The 18,533-nt window shown below is 40.7% G+C and overlaps 1 protein-coding gene across 1 annotated transcript; it reads left to right on the top strand.

The window, feature by feature from the left end:
• Positions 1 to 4,738: 4,738 nt before the first annotated feature.
• LOC119791588 (coagulation factor VII) lies at positions 4,739 to 16,540 on the top strand. The gene is made up of 10 exons (XM_038297772.1): positions 4,739 to 4,866; positions 7,985 to 8,157; positions 10,949 to 10,973; positions 12,800 to 12,913; positions 13,002 to 13,136; positions 13,303 to 13,598; positions 14,090 to 14,204; positions 14,980 to 15,176; positions 15,245 to 15,370; positions 15,878 to 16,540. Exons 1-10 carry the CDS (start codon positions 4,803 to 4,805, stop codon positions 16,118 to 16,120), a joined length of 1,488 nt encoding a protein of 495 aa, XP_038153700.1. The 5' UTR covers positions 4,739 to 4,802; the 3' UTR covers positions 16,121 to 16,540.
• The last annotated feature ends 1,993 nt before the right edge of the window (positions 16,541 to 18,533 follow it).

The following is an 18,533-nucleotide window of genomic DNA, read 5'->3' as shown; positions in this document are numbered from 1 at the left end:
AAAGGCCCCAAACCCCTTAATCAGAACAAAAGACTCCCAAGAGAGACAGAATGAGACCCGACCCGACAACCCTCTGATCCAGTCCAGGTGATCCAACCCGACAGTTAGTTGTTTCTGAGTCGTCTAAGCCCAAATGAGCTCCTCTTATTAACGTTTGCATGGTGGTTCTGATTATAAATTGTCAGAAAACTTTTAGTCTTATTCACGTTTTTTGGTCCAAACTTAAAAGATGGAAAGAAAATTTGAATACTGAAGCGATCCATCAGATTCAAGTATCTGGACTCCGCCTAATATCAGGAACCAGAACCACCGTCTGGGTTCATGTTCTGCTGCAGCTCCAGAGTTCTGCTTCTAGCTCTGATCAAACCCTTGTTGAAGTTCCAGATTTATGGATCAGCTGTCAGATGGAGACTCTGACGTCCCACAGTCCTCTAATGCACCAGCAGATGAAGATCAACCACAGACTGAACGTTTCTCATCAGTCAGTTGATGCCTTAAACACCCAGAGAGGGGTCGTGATCGGGTCAGCGGCTCCTGATCGCCTCCTGAGTGTCGCCATGTTTTCTGCTGTCAGCCTTTAGCTTCTGTTTTCTATAGATCGTTTGTGTTCTACAGTGTTTGGGATTGGACTTTTAAATTCAGTTGTTTCCAAATGTTTGTATTATGGCTCCAAATGTTTGAGTTCTAACCAGGAGCCCGGCATTTTAAATATTTGACTTTTTTTTTCAAACTTTTTCTAGCTACGTAAGGTACCAAATGTCTCCAAACTCTGGACTCGAGGTCTAGTATCCTGCTTCACATATATTTCAGATTCCTGATCCAGGTGTTCAAGTCTGGTTCCTGATGTTTCCGAAGCAACATCCAGCTGTTTTATAGTCGACCTAGACACACCTGAGCCTTCAGGTTCTGGGACCTGACCCTGATACATGCAGGTATAGATCCAGATTCTTCTGAGCCGGGATCCAGATGTTTTAAGAGTCCTGCTGCAGATGTTTCAGATTCTTAAACATTGTGTTTTGTGTCATTTCTAGAGCTTAAAACATTTCTTAGTGTGGATTTAAACGTTTCTGAGTCCATTCTCCTATCTTCCAAAATTCTAGTTCCACACCCTGATCCTGATCTGGTTCTGTTAGCTTCAAATCTTTGATTAGGGTGTTGTAGAACCTGGGCCAAAACCTCCACATTATTGATCCAGATGTTTGCACCTCTTCCCTGATGTTTGAGTCCTATTCAAAGTATTTCAGAGGCTAGAATCTGCCTCCAGATGTTTCAGATTCCAGATGGGTTTTTTTACACATTGACCCAAGCCCAGATGATACACAGGCTTCCAGATGTTTCAGATTCTGGATGCTGATATTCGACGTTTAACATCTTTGGTCTCGACATTTGTTATCTGGTTCCTGAAGATCAAACAATTCATAAAATCGACCCAGAGTTTCCTGCTACAGATGTTTCTTAGTCCTGAATTTCCTGGTCTGGACCCAGATGTTTTCAAGTTTTGTTGTTTAGGTTTTTTCAAGTTATTAATCCAGATGTTTGTGTTTAGTTCCCCATCTTTCTGATTCTGCGTTTACGCACTGAAATGTCTTAGTTCGGACACATCTTAGGGAAATGCCATAACTGAGATATTTCAGAGTCCTAACTTGTAAAGTTCTGGATCCTAATTTTATTTTTTATTTTTTTTACCTCTGGATCCAGACCCTGAAACATCCAGATCCTCCTCAGTGCCTTGCTCGAGGGCATGTTGGACATGTTTCTGTACTAGTCTGATGATGCATCTATTTATTTAGTAATTTATGACTGAATGCTGACCCTGTTCTGGTCACAGGGGTGCCCCCTGCAGGGCTGTCATTGTAAATACAGAGAACAACTGAAACCTGTGGAAAATAAACTTTGTGTTTCCCCTGAAATATTTTCTTTTGGCTTCTCTGTGAAAAACTTAAGGGTTTAAATTGCAAACAGCCATTCAGTTGCACTGGAAGTGAATGGACCTAAAAGTTTTTACCGGTCCAATCAAACACGACTGACCAACCAGTCTGTTTGACTGGGATCCTGGATCAACACTAAAAACTAAACTCTTTACTGAAAACCACATCTGTTTGCTAAAGGAAACACTGCAGCGAGCTGATCCATGATAAATGAAACAAACCTGTTTCTGATCTGGTTCAGACTGGTTTAAACAGGAGTTAGAAATTAAACCTGAGTGAAAGTTAATCCAACCTCATGTAAGACACCTGAAAGATTCTCATAAGGATGTAAATGTCTGATAAAATTCCAGTTCATATTTCACTGACATTTTAGATTTGCTCCTGAGAGGTTCCAATGGTTCTTCTGTTTAGAGAAGTGATGCTTCTTAAGTTGGAAATGATGTAAAAAGCAGACTGATGCTGTACTGAATGTTTTTACAGTAGATAAATTAATGAAAGGATGGTTCAAACATTTTATCTTATTTTTTCTCTTAACCTCTAAGGTCTATTTGCCAAAAGAAAAATGCATATACTTTATAAGGAGTTTCTCAATTAGTACAACACAACACCTAATCTGGTTATGAAGGATGATGTAGGTGAGAGTAAATTATTCTGGTAAATGATGTTTAAGCACCCCAAAAAGAAAGAATAGAATAGAAATCCCTTTATTGTTCCACAATGGGGATTTTCTGATGTTACAGCAGCAAAAAGATTAAAATAAACGGTCACACAAATGTGGACCTTCCAAAAAACTTACAAAACGCTCCAGTCGACTTAGTTTCCAAATTTAAAGACGTTTCGCTTCCCATCCAGGAAGTTTTTCAATTTGAAATATCAGGAATAGTGTTGAGTTCCAGGCTTTATAGAGTGGAGCAAAAACAAAACCTGGTTTTGGCTTAGAAAGCATGCAAATTGAACCGGACGAATAGGTCTGCCCCTTAGGAATGGGCAGTCGTTTGGCTTCCTACTGAAGCTTACTGTTGTCCCTTACTGAGCCATAGACCGATACTGGTCTATGGCTCTGAAAGGGGGGTCATTAGAGGGAAACGTGGCCTGACTAGTGGGAAGGAATCAAACCTATTGCTGCATTGTAGGTTTTTGACATCTGAAACCTAAGCCTCCCCCCTCTGTTTAAGGTTGGTTTGTTCAGCCAGGCCAATGATCCCCCTAAAAACAAAGAAGCCATACAACTGCCCATTCTAAGGGGCGGACCTGCTTGTCGGGTTCAATTTATGTTTTCTAAGCCTAAAAAGGCTTTGTTTTTGATCCACTCTATAAAGCCTGGAACTCAACGCTATTTCTGACATTTTGAATTGAAAAAGCTTCCTGGATGGGAAATGAAACGTCTTCAAACTTGGACACAAAGTCCAGTGGATTTTTATTTATTTATTTATTTTTTACTTTTTTGGAATGACTATGACCTGGATGACTGAGAATCTTCACCAACAAATGTGGACCTTTAAAAAAAGAGTATAAGAAAAATAGTGAGGAGTTAAAAAATAAACAAATGAAATACTGTACTGTAAAATGTTTTAACAATATAAAAACTTTGCACCTGGAGACTAAATAACCAATATGCAACAACGGACATTTTTACAGTAATGGATATTTGAAAAATAGCAGCAACATCAGAGATGTGGAACATGACAGCAGCAGGTTATTTAACTGATTAAGGTAGAAACCTGTTAGGGTAATTATCACTAATGATGTGTGAGTTTATCTGGTTAAGATGGTTCCTCTGTCCTGATATACAGTTATAATCTCCATTCTGTACCCGGTGTCATTCAGCTAAGAACAAATTTTTATGTTTTAATAAGGCTGGAGCCATGATGTCTACTCACCTGCTAACAGGTATGATGTAAAATATTTGGCAGAATGGAGATACATAAAATGCCCTTTTTGACTGTTAATCGGAGCCACTTTCTGAGAGGTGAGCAGCTGTTATTCTGTAACCCTAAGTCATTTCTATGATCTGAGTAAGATTACAATCACTATCAGAATCTGTTGTCATGTCTCCTGGTTATTTAATACATATAAGTTATGAAGTGTTGTTTAAAGAGTTTGTCCTGAGTGATCAGGTTGTTTAGAACAGTGATGGTTACAGATTCTTACAGCTGTTGGGAGGAAGGATTTGTGATAACGCTCCTCGGTGTCTTAGAGATTTTGTAAAGATCAAATATTCTCGTGGAGATTTGTGAGCACCTTCTAGAGCCAGATCTCAGCTAGAAGAAAAGCTGCAGTAAATGCAGGTTACCTGAAAGAATGGAATGAAACGGAGTTCAAAGCACAGAACCGGTAACAAGTGGATGTTTTCTGATTAACCTTCGGTCAGATAAAAAATGTAGTTCAATGAAATGTGGCTTCTAGAATTAATTAACAGTGAAATTTTAATTTTGTGGGGGTTTTTTCACTTGTCCTGAACTGTTTCCTTCAGATAAATTGAAAACTCCAGGTCTCATGTAAACAGCAGGGTTTTTGTTGATGACATTAGAGATGAAACTCCCTCCTGTTGAAATCCCAATGGGCTCAGTAATCCCTGCAGCTTGTTTCGCAGGACAATGGGTGTTTTTACAACAATAAACAACCTATAAGCTGCTGCTCCCACTTAATGATGATTACTCACCTGAGCTAAAGGTTTGATCCCTCAGAAGGTGACCTCTGACCTCCCATCTTTAAAGGTGAGCGATGAAAAACGAGTGCGTTGTCAGTATTCAGGTTGGACTTTTATCCCTATTTGTTCCCTGTTCTGATGAGTAAATGTTTGAACTGTGGTTAAAAGTCGATCGATCAGCTGGACCTTCATTTTACCTGCAGACAGACGCTGATGAGACAGACATGTTGTCCCTGCTGTGGACTCCTGGCTTCCTGCTGAGCTGCTTCTTGATGACCCAGTGTTCAGGTGAGACTTTAACCTGCATGAAATGTGTCCGTTTTCACTAAGATCCTCAGAGTCTCTCAGAAAGCTCCTAGTTAGTCTTTCTTTGTCAAAGAGTTTTAATGCTCAGCGATTCAGCCAGTTGCCGAGAGCCACTCTGAGGGAGGAAGAGATAGAAATGTTTGGATTAAGCCTGGTTGACCCTGTTGTTAGGGGTCAGCTAAGCTAACAGGGTCTGTTCGAGCTGTGATTGGTTGAACAAACCTCCCAAAAACAACAACCCATCACCCACCCATTCAGCAAGGCCAAAAATCCCCTTTATTGTTTCCCCTTTCAGACTCTTAGACAGGTATAGGGCATTGCAGGCTATCAAAAGAAGCCAAACGACCCCCAGTCCAAAGGGGTGGACCCCTTCGTCTGTTTCAATTAGCATTTTTTTCAAAACAAAAACAAGGTTTTATCGGGCTGTTGTATAAAACCTCGAACTAAACGCTATTCCTGATATTTTGAATTGAAAAAGCTTCCTGGATGGTAAGCAAAATGTCTTCAAACTTAGAAACAAAGTCCAGTGGACTGTTTTTAATTTTCTTTCTGTGGAACAACCAAACAAATGCGCTTCTCCATAGACGGAGATAAACCGATCAGAGAATTTAGAATGGATAAAGGCATTTCTCTCATGATGGGTAGACCTTCAATTATTGTTGCACTTAGGGATGCAAGTTATCCATTAATGAATTAATCAAAAGTTGTTTGATCTTATCAATCAACTAACAACTCATTAATAAGCAGCCATTTTCTCAGTATCTTTCCATAACATAAAGTGCAAAATATTTGTTTTAAATATGCTGTTGGTACATTGTATTTCAACAATTTTTGTGCCAGCTGTATTAAATATTGACTGAATAAACAAAATGAAATGTTTTTTTTTTACACATTATTGAACTTATTTATTAAATATAACATAACAGGGACCTGTTAGGTTACTAAATAAAACACATGAACAACAATAGGTTGACACTAATGATTTCCAATGAACAGAGATGTAAAACTATCATTAAAGGAGAGGGTATGTCGCTCTGACATACTGTCTGACTATTTGCCACTTTAATTCAATCTCAGTTTTTATTGTAATCCAGCATTCAATGCTAGAAGAGACTTAAAGAGGAAAGCTGATACGTGACTCCATTAACTGCTTTGGCGAGCCAAAGCCTTCCCCATTTACTATGCTAATTGCTTGTGTGTATTTTTCTATCATGTTATAAAGCTTTGCACGATGTCCTTCGTTTTTTTTTTTTTTATATATCGAATGATGCATCCTCGCTTTCTAAAACCTTGCTGCTCCGCTATGCAGCATGGCTAAACAGGCACTATTTAGGTGTTAAGTTATGGAGTTTATCCAGTTTTTATTTTTACAAACAGAATCACTTAAAGTTCATTCTAGATCCATTAAACAGTAAATAATCCCAGATTGGAACCTGGATTGATCCATGTTTCTGTTCTGTCATTACTTCTCTTGAAAATACCGGTCAATGAAGAGCAGTTTCCTCTACCCTTTTCAATTAATCAGTTGGAACAAATTTTATTCTAATAAACCAATAATTCACAATCTATCATAGTTGCACTGCATCAATATGTTTGAATGTACCTTCCTAAATTGTTCCAATTCATTTGAGTAGAGTAATGTTTAATTGCTGTACTGGTCCTTTTACTAGTTAATTTGTCGGGTGTTACTACAGCCATAATAAAGATATATTTTTTTATTTATTAAATTATTAAAATAGTCATAATATCATGTGAATAAAGTCCCAAAATATTTGCATTTTTGCACCAAATATATTTTCTTGTTTTTACACTGCTTTAAACTTCCACATCAATGCCTTTTGCACCATGTTTTTCTCCCACACTGTTTACATTTTTTTTACTGCTGCACTTTATGAAATGGAAATGTTCCTTTTCACTGCTAAGCTGCTGCTCATTCACTGTCTGAAAGCTTTATAAACTAAGTTTTGTGTACACTCTGTGTATACAAAATTATACGGAGGCCCTAAAGGGACATGGAGGAAAAAATAAACTTTTGCGAGATCCCACAATACTTTTGCGAGATCTCGCAAAATGTTTTGACATGTCAGCGAACCGGAAATAAAACAGACACACAACAGTGGAGGTGCAAAGTGTACTGCTATGGGAGGATAATACGCCCATGTGTCAGCTACAACCATGGAGGATGATTTGGAGAGGTTCTTAATTCCTAGTGAAGTCCCAAAACATGACATTACACCAATGAAGAGAGAAAAAGTCAGTATGCAATCCTACGGAACCCCTAAAGGGACATAGAGGGAAAAAATTAACTTTTGCGAGATCCTGCAATACTTTTGCAAGATTTGCAAAACTATTGGGGGATCCCGCAAAAGTATTGCAGGATCTCGCAAAAGTTCTTTTTTCCCCCTCCATGTCCCTTTAGGGGCTCCATAAAATGACAATAAATTTGTCTAAGTCTAAAATTAATCCCTATGAGATTAAAATGCTAACATTAAGCAAATAAAGTGGTAAACTTACAAAATTAAAGCAATAGAATGTAATTTTTGACCCAAGTATCAGCTTAATTTGAGATATATTAAATACATTTTCAGATCAATTAAAAGCACTTGGTGCGTATCGATGCTTTGTGTAGGCTGCTCTTCTCAAAAACTCTCCTATGTAGCTTTAGAGAGTTGGCCCTGTCACTGAATGAGAATGATTTCTTTATGATAGATCAGGTAAAGCATTACTAATTCGGTGTAGACCATTGTAAGAAGGATACCTCTTTAAAACCCTCTTATGCTCATTAAAAATCCTTCACTCTTAAAATCTGTGCGCCTTAGACGTTCTCTGAAGGCCATAGTTGTTTTGAAAATAAAGTTCTAGGAAAAATCTCAGGATTTTGTGAATGAGGGCCTTGCTGTTTACCACAATCACATTTAAAAGTTAAATAATAGTAATTGCAGCGCATTTTCAGATCATTACCTCCTTCTAACACCATGAGGACTTTAAAATGATCTTCAGATTGTTAAATAATGATGACCCCCATCACTGCTTGGTAATAAAACACAGCAGCAGTTAGAGCACAAGGCATGTCAGAGTAAAATTTTAAATCTTCCCTCAGTCTTCCTCGACCAGCCTTCTGCCCTGCAAGTGCTCCAGTCCTCCAATAGGAGGCGTCGTGCCAACTCCGTCGCCCTGGAAGAGATGCTACCAGGAAACCTGGAGAGGGAATGCTACGAAGAGCGCTGCTCCCAAGAAGAGGCAGCTGAGATCTTCCAGACCCACGAAACCACAGTATGACACACCGCGAGGGCCACATCAAGGGAGGGGGCATTTTAAGCAGTCTCTTTTATTATTTAACTAAGTTCAGTCATTTTAGGTTCCTTCTCCTAGCAAGTCAGAGAAACACCAGGTTGGGTCTGGGTACCTTGCAGTATCAGTGGGGATATTTGTTCTACTTAAGGGGGATATAATAATAACATTTTACTACCCTGTGATGCAGAATTAATGTCTGGAGAGGCTTTGTTTGGTTCAGGCACCAGAAAAGGTTAGCCTTATATATTATAAAACTAAAGAAATGACAGGAAACACAATAAAAAAAAAACAGAAAAGGAAGAGAATACCCTAAGAAAATGGAACTAACCCACTAAAACCAGTAGGACCATCAGCCGACGCTAAAACCTTTTGGATCCACTAATGGCTAATGGAGAGTTAACAGGTCAACTCCTCCATGCTTCTCATGTGTGTATTTCGTTGTTTTCCTACTAGAACATTCACCAAATGTCCACTTCAATGGCGTAATGACACAACAATAGCAATATTATCTGGCTGGGCCCCATATGAAGTACAACAGCTGATAAAGGTTCAGGATACGGCGACAGTTCCATAAATCGGCCAAGATGATACAATTATGCAATTCTCAGTAGTATATGGTCACACATCACACACGGAAAAATAGTGACTGCGGACCTTGAATGGAACCATTGGTGGCAGCGCACCACCACGTGTTACAGAAATCCCAAGTTCCAAAAACTCATTTCAGGGAGATGCTTATCGATTCCCCAATACCGCCATCCCCCACTCCCCTCGCACCGTAGACAGCCAATCCGAAACTTGCCCCACATACACACACACCGTGCACTCTCTTGTTGTGTCTGCGCAATCGCAGTAGTTCTAATTCGCACATGATGCACGCATTATTGTACTGCCTGCACGCTCTCACTCACATTAACCCCACCTCGCATAGTCTGAAATCCAGGACAATTTATCCAACTCACAAGCATCCGTGAACAACTATCTATAACAGGGAGACTCCCGGAACTTCCTGGAGACTCTGGATGTCTGATTTTAGCACAACAAGACATCGGGCTACCTGGAGCTTCACAGCCCCCCTCCTCACCCACGCTCTCTCCATTCATCTCCTGGTTGCAATCTTTACTCACTGTAGCAGCATCGTCCACCTCTCCCTCTTCGGTTCTTTGAAAGAACGTGTTTATTTTGGGAAGTTTTTTTCCGTTCTTCCAGCAGCTCTTCTTTGCTTTTTCTTTTCTGGTTGTTTTTTCCGCTTAGGTACCTCTTTTTGGTATCCATCGTCGCTAACACATTGTACGTAACAGTTATGGTTTAATCTATGCTCTGGATTACCTATAATTCCAAGTCGTAGTGTAAAAAATAAAATACTCAAATACATTGTTCTTTTAAGATCTTTATTGCAGTTTGAAACATATTATATGAGTGTATTTTTTACCAACCGTCTAATGAACTATGCACAGTTATTAACATAGTAATTAAAAGTACCACTGTCTGCTTTGCTATTGGTGTCATGTTTAAACGGCCATGTTTACACGAGGCAGACTCTTGCGTGGTTTACTGTGATTTTCAGTTGTGTAGTGATATCACTACATGACACACCTCTGTCTTGTAGGCTTCAGGCAGATCCCTCTCCCCTCCTGGGTCCCCTGACCATGCACACGCTGGTGTCTATCTGGCTATATATTCTCATCTACACCACGGTGGATATAAGAAACGTGTTTCACCCATCCTTAAACCTCTCGCCCCTATTCTAACCCCATTTTCCCTTACTGCTCTTACCCTTCTTCCTCTAGCTTGAGCGTGCAGTTTACCTGGTCAGTTACCTGTTCAGGTGAGTCCTTTTTCAGAAACTTTATCAGTCTTGATAAAGCTCTAACTCTGTACATTTGGCTGTATTAAAATGGACAGCACCTGTCAGGTAAATAAAGAGTATTTTATTTGTTGAATGAGATGCAGAAAACTCTCCTCAATTCAATTCAGTTTATTTCTATAGCGCCAATTCACAACACATGTCATCTCAAGGCACTTTACAGTTCACCAGATCATCCAGTCAAATTTATTCAAAGTTTTCTATCTAAAACCAGTTGATTGCATCGACTCATTGACTCAAATGCAATCCCTCACAGTAAGCATGCTTGTAGTGACAGTGGAGAGGAAAAACTCCCTTTTAACAGCAGAACCAGGCTCAGTGTGAGCGGCCATCTGCCAAGGCCGACTGGAGTTCAAGAATTGAACAGATTACTGTGCCTGTCACCACTCAGATAATGAAAATATGCAGGTGTGTTTTTAAGAGAAAAACCATTGGACTGAGATTCCTCCAATCAGTTTACATCAACAGAATTATTATCATTTAAAAGTTGTGCTAAAGGTAGGCTAACGGTGCTAACTTTAGGCTACGTGTACTAAATCCTTTCCCTACTTTATTATTATTAAAGTTTCAATTATACATGGCAAATGGTTTGAAATGTCACAAAATGAATGAGTAATTCCATTTTGTCGTGAACAGTTGCCTAAAGTTTTGTCCATGTTATTTCAAGAATATCATTTCTCTTTCAAGAAATCAGCCAAACAAAGACATAAAAATGAAAAACATGATTTATGGGTTTAGGTATAGGCATAATGCGTGACAAGCCAACTTTAAAGAAGTTTAAACCTTAATAGACTTTTTGTTCGTGTAAACCTCTGTAATGATGCTCTACCCTTAAATATTTAACTACATGTATTTAGAATGATTTAATTATATTCATTATGCTTTTCTGCCTTTCTTACACAGATGGAGTTTTGGTACAGATACAGAAGTAAGTAAAATCCATTTAGACCAGCAACAAAACTATTTAATATGTTCCAGTGCGGTCGGGTGATGTCATAATACTCTTAGATGCTTGAGAAAGGTATATTTACCTTATGGGTATCGAACTTAACTCTTCAAATGCAGGTATCCAGTAACTTTTAGGTATTTCTGTGTTCCAACACACCGCAATCAAATGACTTAATTACGCATCAGCATCAGGGTGGAGTTTCTTCTTCCAATTGTCCTGAAACAAATCTGTTTCTTCCGAACATGTGGAAAAAAACTGGAACAAAGGGTCTTTTTTTACATTTCTTCCAGAAGAAACTGGAAAAAAGTCTCGGTAACAAATCATATTTGAAAATCTCACTATATCCAAAACTCTCCATGAGGTGAATACACACAGCGACATAAATTAAGAATTTATATAATTTATTAAGTGTATATAGTACAAATCTAGATGAATGAACCATTGGTCACAAAACTTTAAAAAAATGTACACTCCCCAGGGAAACACCCTTAGGGAATACCCCCAAAAGGAAACTCACCAGGGAATTAAATATTCAGTACAGAAGTGATAATTTACTAATAACGTTAAAATGATAGGAAAACGCTGCTTGTATACCCAGAATACTCCAGCTGGCTTTACTTTTCTTTAATTTCTTCTGCTAATCATGCTGCCAAAATACCCTGGTTTATAGATAGTGGACACCATTTCAAGGTTGTTACTGGATGGGTCTGCTTAAGGCAAAATATTCACCAAAAGAAACAGAACTTCCCAGTAAATTTGACCTTCCAACTTTCTTTCGGAAAAACTGGAAGAAAATATTTCTTCTGGCTGAAAAAAACAACATGGAAAAATCTCTGTGAAACTTCCAACCCTGTTCAGTAAACAGTCAAGTGTGGCAATATCCTGCTAATCTCATTTGATTCAAGTGTGTTGGAGCAGGAACACATCTAACAGGTGCAGGTTACTGGCTCTCAAAGACTAGAGTTTGATACCTGTGTTTTATCTGATATATCCTTCTGTCTGCAGTGGCGGATTTAGGAAATGTTGGGCCCTAGACAAAGACAGGCATGGGGCCCTCTGAATTGAGAAGACGACACATAAAACAGACCTATTATAATGATAAAAAAAATTTTTATAGACATGCATTATTTGTTCTACATTTTCCCTCTCTTCTTGTCCCTTTCCTTGTTGTTTTCCTCTCTATATTTTGTACTCAGCTGACTTTTCATGCTGTCTCAAAAGGAATGAAAGATTTTTTCCAAGCACTAAGCTCACTTAACTGATTGCTTCTTACTGTGTTTCCAAAAAGGCGACAGCAAAAGTAAATAACACATTCCTTCTTTTCACTGTAGACAAGCCATGATCTGCTTATCTGTTCTCCATTTTTCATTTGGATGAAATAATAGCTGCATGAATCATGACAGCAGACAAAATAGAGGAAAGCAGGAGGCAGGGTTACCAATCTACTTGCTCTGGAGAGCAGAGTTTGGTGCCTTTATATGTTGTTGCTAAATTCTCAAAAAAAAAAAGTAGCTTGATTTGGCGCTAGGCGCTTTTTGAAAAAAAAGTGGTAGAGGGGTCTGAAAAGTTGACTGATGGCGTTTTAGCGAAAGTGTTTTTATCAAAAACATAATTAACATACACAAACAAGGAATAGTTGTATTAACCATACATGTAAACAGAGTTTTATGGGGCCCCCAGGAACTTGGGGTCCTAGGCAACTGCCTAGTATTGCCTAATGGCTGTCTGCTAATGTCTCTTGAAACCACTCATCAGCCTTTCTGGTTCTGATCTACCTGTTTTTGAGTTTGTCTTGTGTGTCACAGATCTGAACCCCTGTCAGACCAACCCCTGCCTTAACGGAGGCATCTGCACTCAGGACAGAGAGGACTTTCTGTGCCTGTGTCCTCCAAGGTTCCACGGCAAGACCTGCGACTCAGGCAAAGAACCCTCTGTGACTCAGTTACACCTATTGGCCCATACATGGCATATCTTAACCTTGTGTGCTTGTTTCTGTGTTGGGTTTAGAGGTGTCAGAGTGTCGCTATAGAAATGGCGAGTGCCTGCAGTACTGTAAAGACCTGCCAGGGGGCGCAGGTGTTCAGTGTGGCTGTGCTGATGGATTTAAATTAGATACTAATAGAGAGAGCTGCACACCAACAGGTACCAAACTGTTGATATCTGATCTAAAAAAAACCTGCAATAAGACACACGTGATCTGAACAAAAATGTTTTGTGCTGCAATAAGTTGCCTGGCTATTCGACCTACCTGGAGTCAGGCTGATGAATTGTGTTAAAACTCTCCAACCTGCTTCATTTTATCCTACAGTGAAGTTTCCCTGTGGCCGCCAGCAGATGGCAGCATTGTCCTACACTCGCTCCCTGTTCGATCTCTCTGAAGACACCAACTTTACCCTTCCAATGGATGTCCTAGACCACAATAGCACACATGCTGAAGTTCGAGGACACAACGTAACAGAGGCATCAGAAGAGTTCATGACAACAAACTCAACATTAAGGGGTATCGGTGGAAACCAAACTGAGCTTGGGGGACAAGAGGAGGAAGATCTATCTCCTCGTATTGTCGGAGGAAACCTGGAGTCCAGAGGAGGGAGTCCCTGGCAGGTGAGAGATAGCAGCTGTTTCCTACTCATCATGAATATCTTAATGTCTTGGTTTATGCTGGTGAAGATTCTAAGTCATCAAGGTCATAGTCATTCCAAAAAAGTTAAAAAACAATCCACTGGACTTTGTTTCCAAGTTTGAAGATGTTTCGCTTCCCATCCAGCTTTTTCAATTCAAAATATCAGGAATAGGGTTGAATTCCAGGCTTTATAGAGTGGAGCAAAAACAAAGCCTTGTTTTGGCTTAGAAAACATGCAAGTTGAACCGCATGAACGGGTCCGCCCCTTTGGAATGGGGCTTGTTTGGTTACTTTGTTAGCCTGCAATACCCCATACCTGTCTATATCTCTGAAGGGGAGTCGTTAAAGGGCATTGTTGGCCTGGCTGAACAGGCAAGGTCTTCTTTTCCCCTGTAAGGTGGTGGGGGTCGCAACCCCCAGGTATGGGGGTATAGACAAGTTAATCTTTTACAAATTGTTTTTCTCTGTCCAGGTTTTGATCCACAGGTCAGATGGGTTTGGATTCTGTGGAGGGACTCTGGTTACAGATCGATGGGTTGTTTCCGCAGCCCACTGCTTCGTGGACTCTGCAGACCATGTTACTGTAGGTGAGAATGAAAGGAACAATTCTTATCCACCCTGGGTATATTAGGCCCCTTTCCCACTATTCAAAAAACCCTTTTAAAATCGACAACAATCGGCAAGCTACCTGCGTGAAAACCACCTTGGCTGTGATCGGCATGCTGTGGGAACCCGCTAAATTACGTGATGCCATCTGATCTAACAAGCCGAAACAACTGTTAAAATTTGATAAACATGGCGCAGCACTGGTGAAAGGGATTCAGAGAGATAAAAGGGTAAAACAATACAGCACACTTACTAGCCCTGGCTTCCTTACATGTTTCTCTCCATTGTTTACTTTCCTGATTTCTGTGGCATTGGTGACTGCATCAATGATAACCCAGCTTGATGAGGTCACCAGACAAGCAGCCGAAGGAGACAAAGACCACACAGCGGCCAGCGTTAGACCCAGCTTTTTTAGCCAGTAGAAATGTCGATTGTTATTGGGTCAACCTATGTCTGAAAAACATGTATTAACCTTCTATTTCCAGAGGGAAAGAGGATATAGCGTGAAATCCTTTCAGCATCTGGGTCCTGTATGTTGGACCAGAAGAAATACTGGAAGGCATCACCCAGTTCTAATTGGTTTCTGTTCACACCATAATGAGAAATTAACTGTCTGCTATGAAGAGTTATTTTGATTCAGCCACACTGAGGGGTTCTTGGGTTTGTTTATTAACAACATGCAGTGCCTATTAACCAGATCTAAGTTTCAAATTTTGTCCAGGTTCATCCTAAACATAAACCATTTATCTGTTTCAGGCAACATTGATAAAAAACGCCCTGATCCAGGCGAGCAGAAAATAAAGATCCAGGAGATCATCGTCCATCCTCATTTCCACTCTTTCACCTTCGACAGCGACATTGCCCTTCTCTACCTGGCTGAGCCCGTTATCAGGGGCCCAACAGCAGTACCCGCCTGCCTACCAGACCCCCACCTATCTGAGTACCTACTGAGGGTAACCCAATTACAAACACCTCTCTTTTTGATAGATCATTGAGATCCTGAATGTAGGTTTTTGTTCAGGACAACACCCGGGGCATGGTGACGGGGTGGGGAGCCACTCAGTACCTTGGAAAATCTTCCCGCTTTCTGAGGAAGGTGACCCTGCCAGTGGTGAGCTATCAGGCGTGTTCTGCGTCCACTGAACAGGTGATCTGCTCCATCTTGTGGCATCACATCCACCCGTAGGGGGCGTTGTTGAGATCATTTTAAATGAAAATCTTTAATGGTTTTTGACTTGGATCAAGTGTATTTATCCCTTGGGATTACTCCTTGGGGAAATTATTGTACCAGTAGGTTGTATAGGGTACAAAGAATTAAATCAAGATAAAAATACGACAGACAATATAAAAAGAGTGTATATAGTACAAAAAAGCGTAACAAAGAAAAAAAAAAACCTTCAGTTAGTCCATATAAAGTTTTTTCAGATGTTTTACCTTAGCTCTGGTTGATATACAGCTCTATTTCCAGCAGGGAGTGCCATTGATTTTTCATCAGTGCGTGCCTGGAATTTGCAAAAATGTGTCTGCAGCCCTAAGTACATTTTGAAAAAAATTATTTTATTATTTTAATTAATATTTTGCTGTTGACAGCTGTGATTTTAAAATTCTTAACCCTGATATTTCAGGGTAATCCTCCTCCTTTTGCATTCTCCAGGTGATCACAGACAACATGTTCTGTGCAGGTTACCTTGAAACCAGCATGGATGCCTGCAGTGGAGACAGCGGCGGTCCATTTGTGGTCAACTACAGAGGAACCTGGTTTCTGACCGGGATTGTGAGCTGGGGAGAGAAATGTGCTGCTAAGGGGAAATATGGAGTTTACACCAGATTAGGAAACTTCCTGAGCTGGATGAGAGAAACCATGCAGAAAGTAGGCCAAAATGGAACTCGGACCTGATGAGAGCCAAGTTTTAAGCATGACCATTCTAAGACAATCCTTATCGGCCTGAAAGAATGTGCAGGAAACAAACTCTGAGGTTCCTGTAGGATTAGAATAAAGTCAGAGCTTTAAGGCAGAACATCAACAGAATTTAGTGAAATCTGTCACATTACTTTAATACTGGTATTTTATTTTATTTTCAGAGACAGAAAAGGTTTTCAGCTAGTCTTGAATCTATTTTTCATAGTGGTTTGAGTCTATTTTGATGTTAAAAGAAAATGTAGAATCCAGATTCAAACCCAATTATGTTGCAACAGTTATTAGAAATGCATTAAAACAAACTTTAAAGAAGGAAGACTGGTTATTTTCCACCGGCAGCTGGATAGTCAGGGTCCACTGTCACACAAAGCTGCACTCAGTCAGCACTCAGAACAAACAGAGGCTCCCTCTTCCAGGGATGCTGCAATGCATTTAGCAGCAGTGGTAGTGATTTCAAATGGGTCAATTTCGCTCATCCTGTTCACTTGTATGGTATGTTTATATACGAAAGATATGCAAACTCTCAATGAATTAGACAAATCAATCTATGTGTGATAGCATGCAAAGAACAAGAGGAAATTAGTAAGATAAGGTTTTAATGGTAACTGGGTTCTGACCATATCATTCTTTGTTAAATAAATGGTCATTTTATTACTTGTCAAAGAAATCCTTTTTTTTTTTTTTGTGGCTCTACTTAAGGTTAGTTCAAATCTGGTGAGGTTATTCTGCTATATTATCAGCATTTGTTTGAATCCAGAATGTTAAAACCTCTTTCCAAGCAATTGATCTTTGAATTGAAAATACAGGCTGATGTTCCACCTGCATGGCATTGCTACCTGACGCACCTCCCCCAATGCCTTAAACACGTGTGCCTTGTACACCCCTGGGCTTGAGCAGGTCATCAGCTGGGAACCACAAGTCATGGATGTTTCACTCCTTTAACCCTAGTACATCTCTTGATATTGGATATCTCCCTGCCACCCCCTGCAGATGCCCTAGGTTTTAGGCCCCTACCCTGTTTCTCCTCCTTAGCCACAGCCAGAAACTGCCCTTCTCTGCCTCCTCTGCCAATTCCCTGATGTCCTGCGTCGTCAAGGTCTAGTGCATCCAAGGCCGCAGAGCAGTCAAACCATCAAGGACCTGACAAATCACCTACAGCCCACCTTGATGGGGCATGTGATGGCTTTCCAGCCAGCTTCTCTGCACCCGGCTTGCCAGATCTGAATACTTATCACACTTTCACTCACTGGCAGCCTCCATACCCTGCTACCATGGGTCGGTGAGCTCCACCAGGAGGATGGTCTTGCATGGAACTGACCACAAGATCAGGTCTGGCCACAGTGATGTCGCCACAATCTCCCTGGGCAACTAAAGTTGTCTCCTAAGTTCGACCCTCATTGACAACTGACCACCAGGTGAGAAGAAGCTTGATGGTAATGTGCCGTGGGCAGGTTTGGGGTTTACCCTGGCTCCTGTGAAGAGGATTGGCAACATCACTGGAGCAGGAGGTCTGTCGTTAGCCTCTTGTATGCATGCCTCCTCTGCTAGCTTCCTCAAAACCAAGTCTTGTCTCCACATGTACTGACCTTGGGATAATGCAATCTTGCAGCCTGGCAGGATGTGCTGAAGGCTTGCATTGATTGCCAAGTGGCTGGCTTGTGGGAATTACCACAGATCAGACAATGACATGGGCCTGTCTGTCTGAGACGCCTTCCCATGACAACCAGCCTCCCTGTCTGCTCGGCAACAAAGCCTTGACATGGAGACAATCTTGTTCTGTCCTGGCCACTTCTGCCACCACCATGGCTCTCCTCAGTTCTTTTGAGGCTTTCGACCAAAAGAAGTGGGTACATGCTGCTGTCTGGATGATGGTGGTAATATCATCCATATACCCTTGTATAGGAAAAAGCCTTTGCCCTGCAAATAGCTTCAATCTTCCTGCCATCTTCCTTGCCCCTATGAAGATGATCTCAAAGGCTGCAACGAACAGGCTGGGGGAGATGAAAAATTTCATGGTCCTTGTGAGTGCAATGCATCTGGAGGTCTGCAAAGTACCTTGCCACCAGGGTACGAGCTCAGACAGGGTTGTAAAACAAGTCCAGAGTCTAGTCGATGAGCTAATGGGGGACAGACCCATATGCACTGGCAAGATCCAACCACACTACATCCAGGTCCCTTTGCTCTCTCTACTTGTTTGTGAGGTAGCTGGTCATCCTCTTGGCCAGGATGGAGAAGAAGATATTTCCTTAAACATTCAGGAGAGCAATGCTCCTGAACTGGCTGATCGTAGAGGAGTCTGCCTTCTTCTGGAATGAAGACTTTGACTGCTCTTTGCCACTTTGAAGGGATGATCCTGTTCTTCCATGCTACTCTCAGGAGCCTCCATAGGTTT

Source organism: Cyprinodon tularosa, unplaced genomic scaffold (assembly GCF_016077235.1).
Source record: "Cyprinodon tularosa strain WSP-4 unplaced genomic scaffold, ASM1607723v1 ctg397, whole genome shotgun sequence".
Taxonomy (NCBI): Eukaryota; Metazoa; Chordata; class Actinopteri; order Cyprinodontiformes; family Cyprinodontidae; genus Cyprinodon; species Cyprinodon tularosa.
Note: the sequence above shows the minus strand (reverse complement) of the source record. Positions and strands in the feature narration are given on the sequence as shown.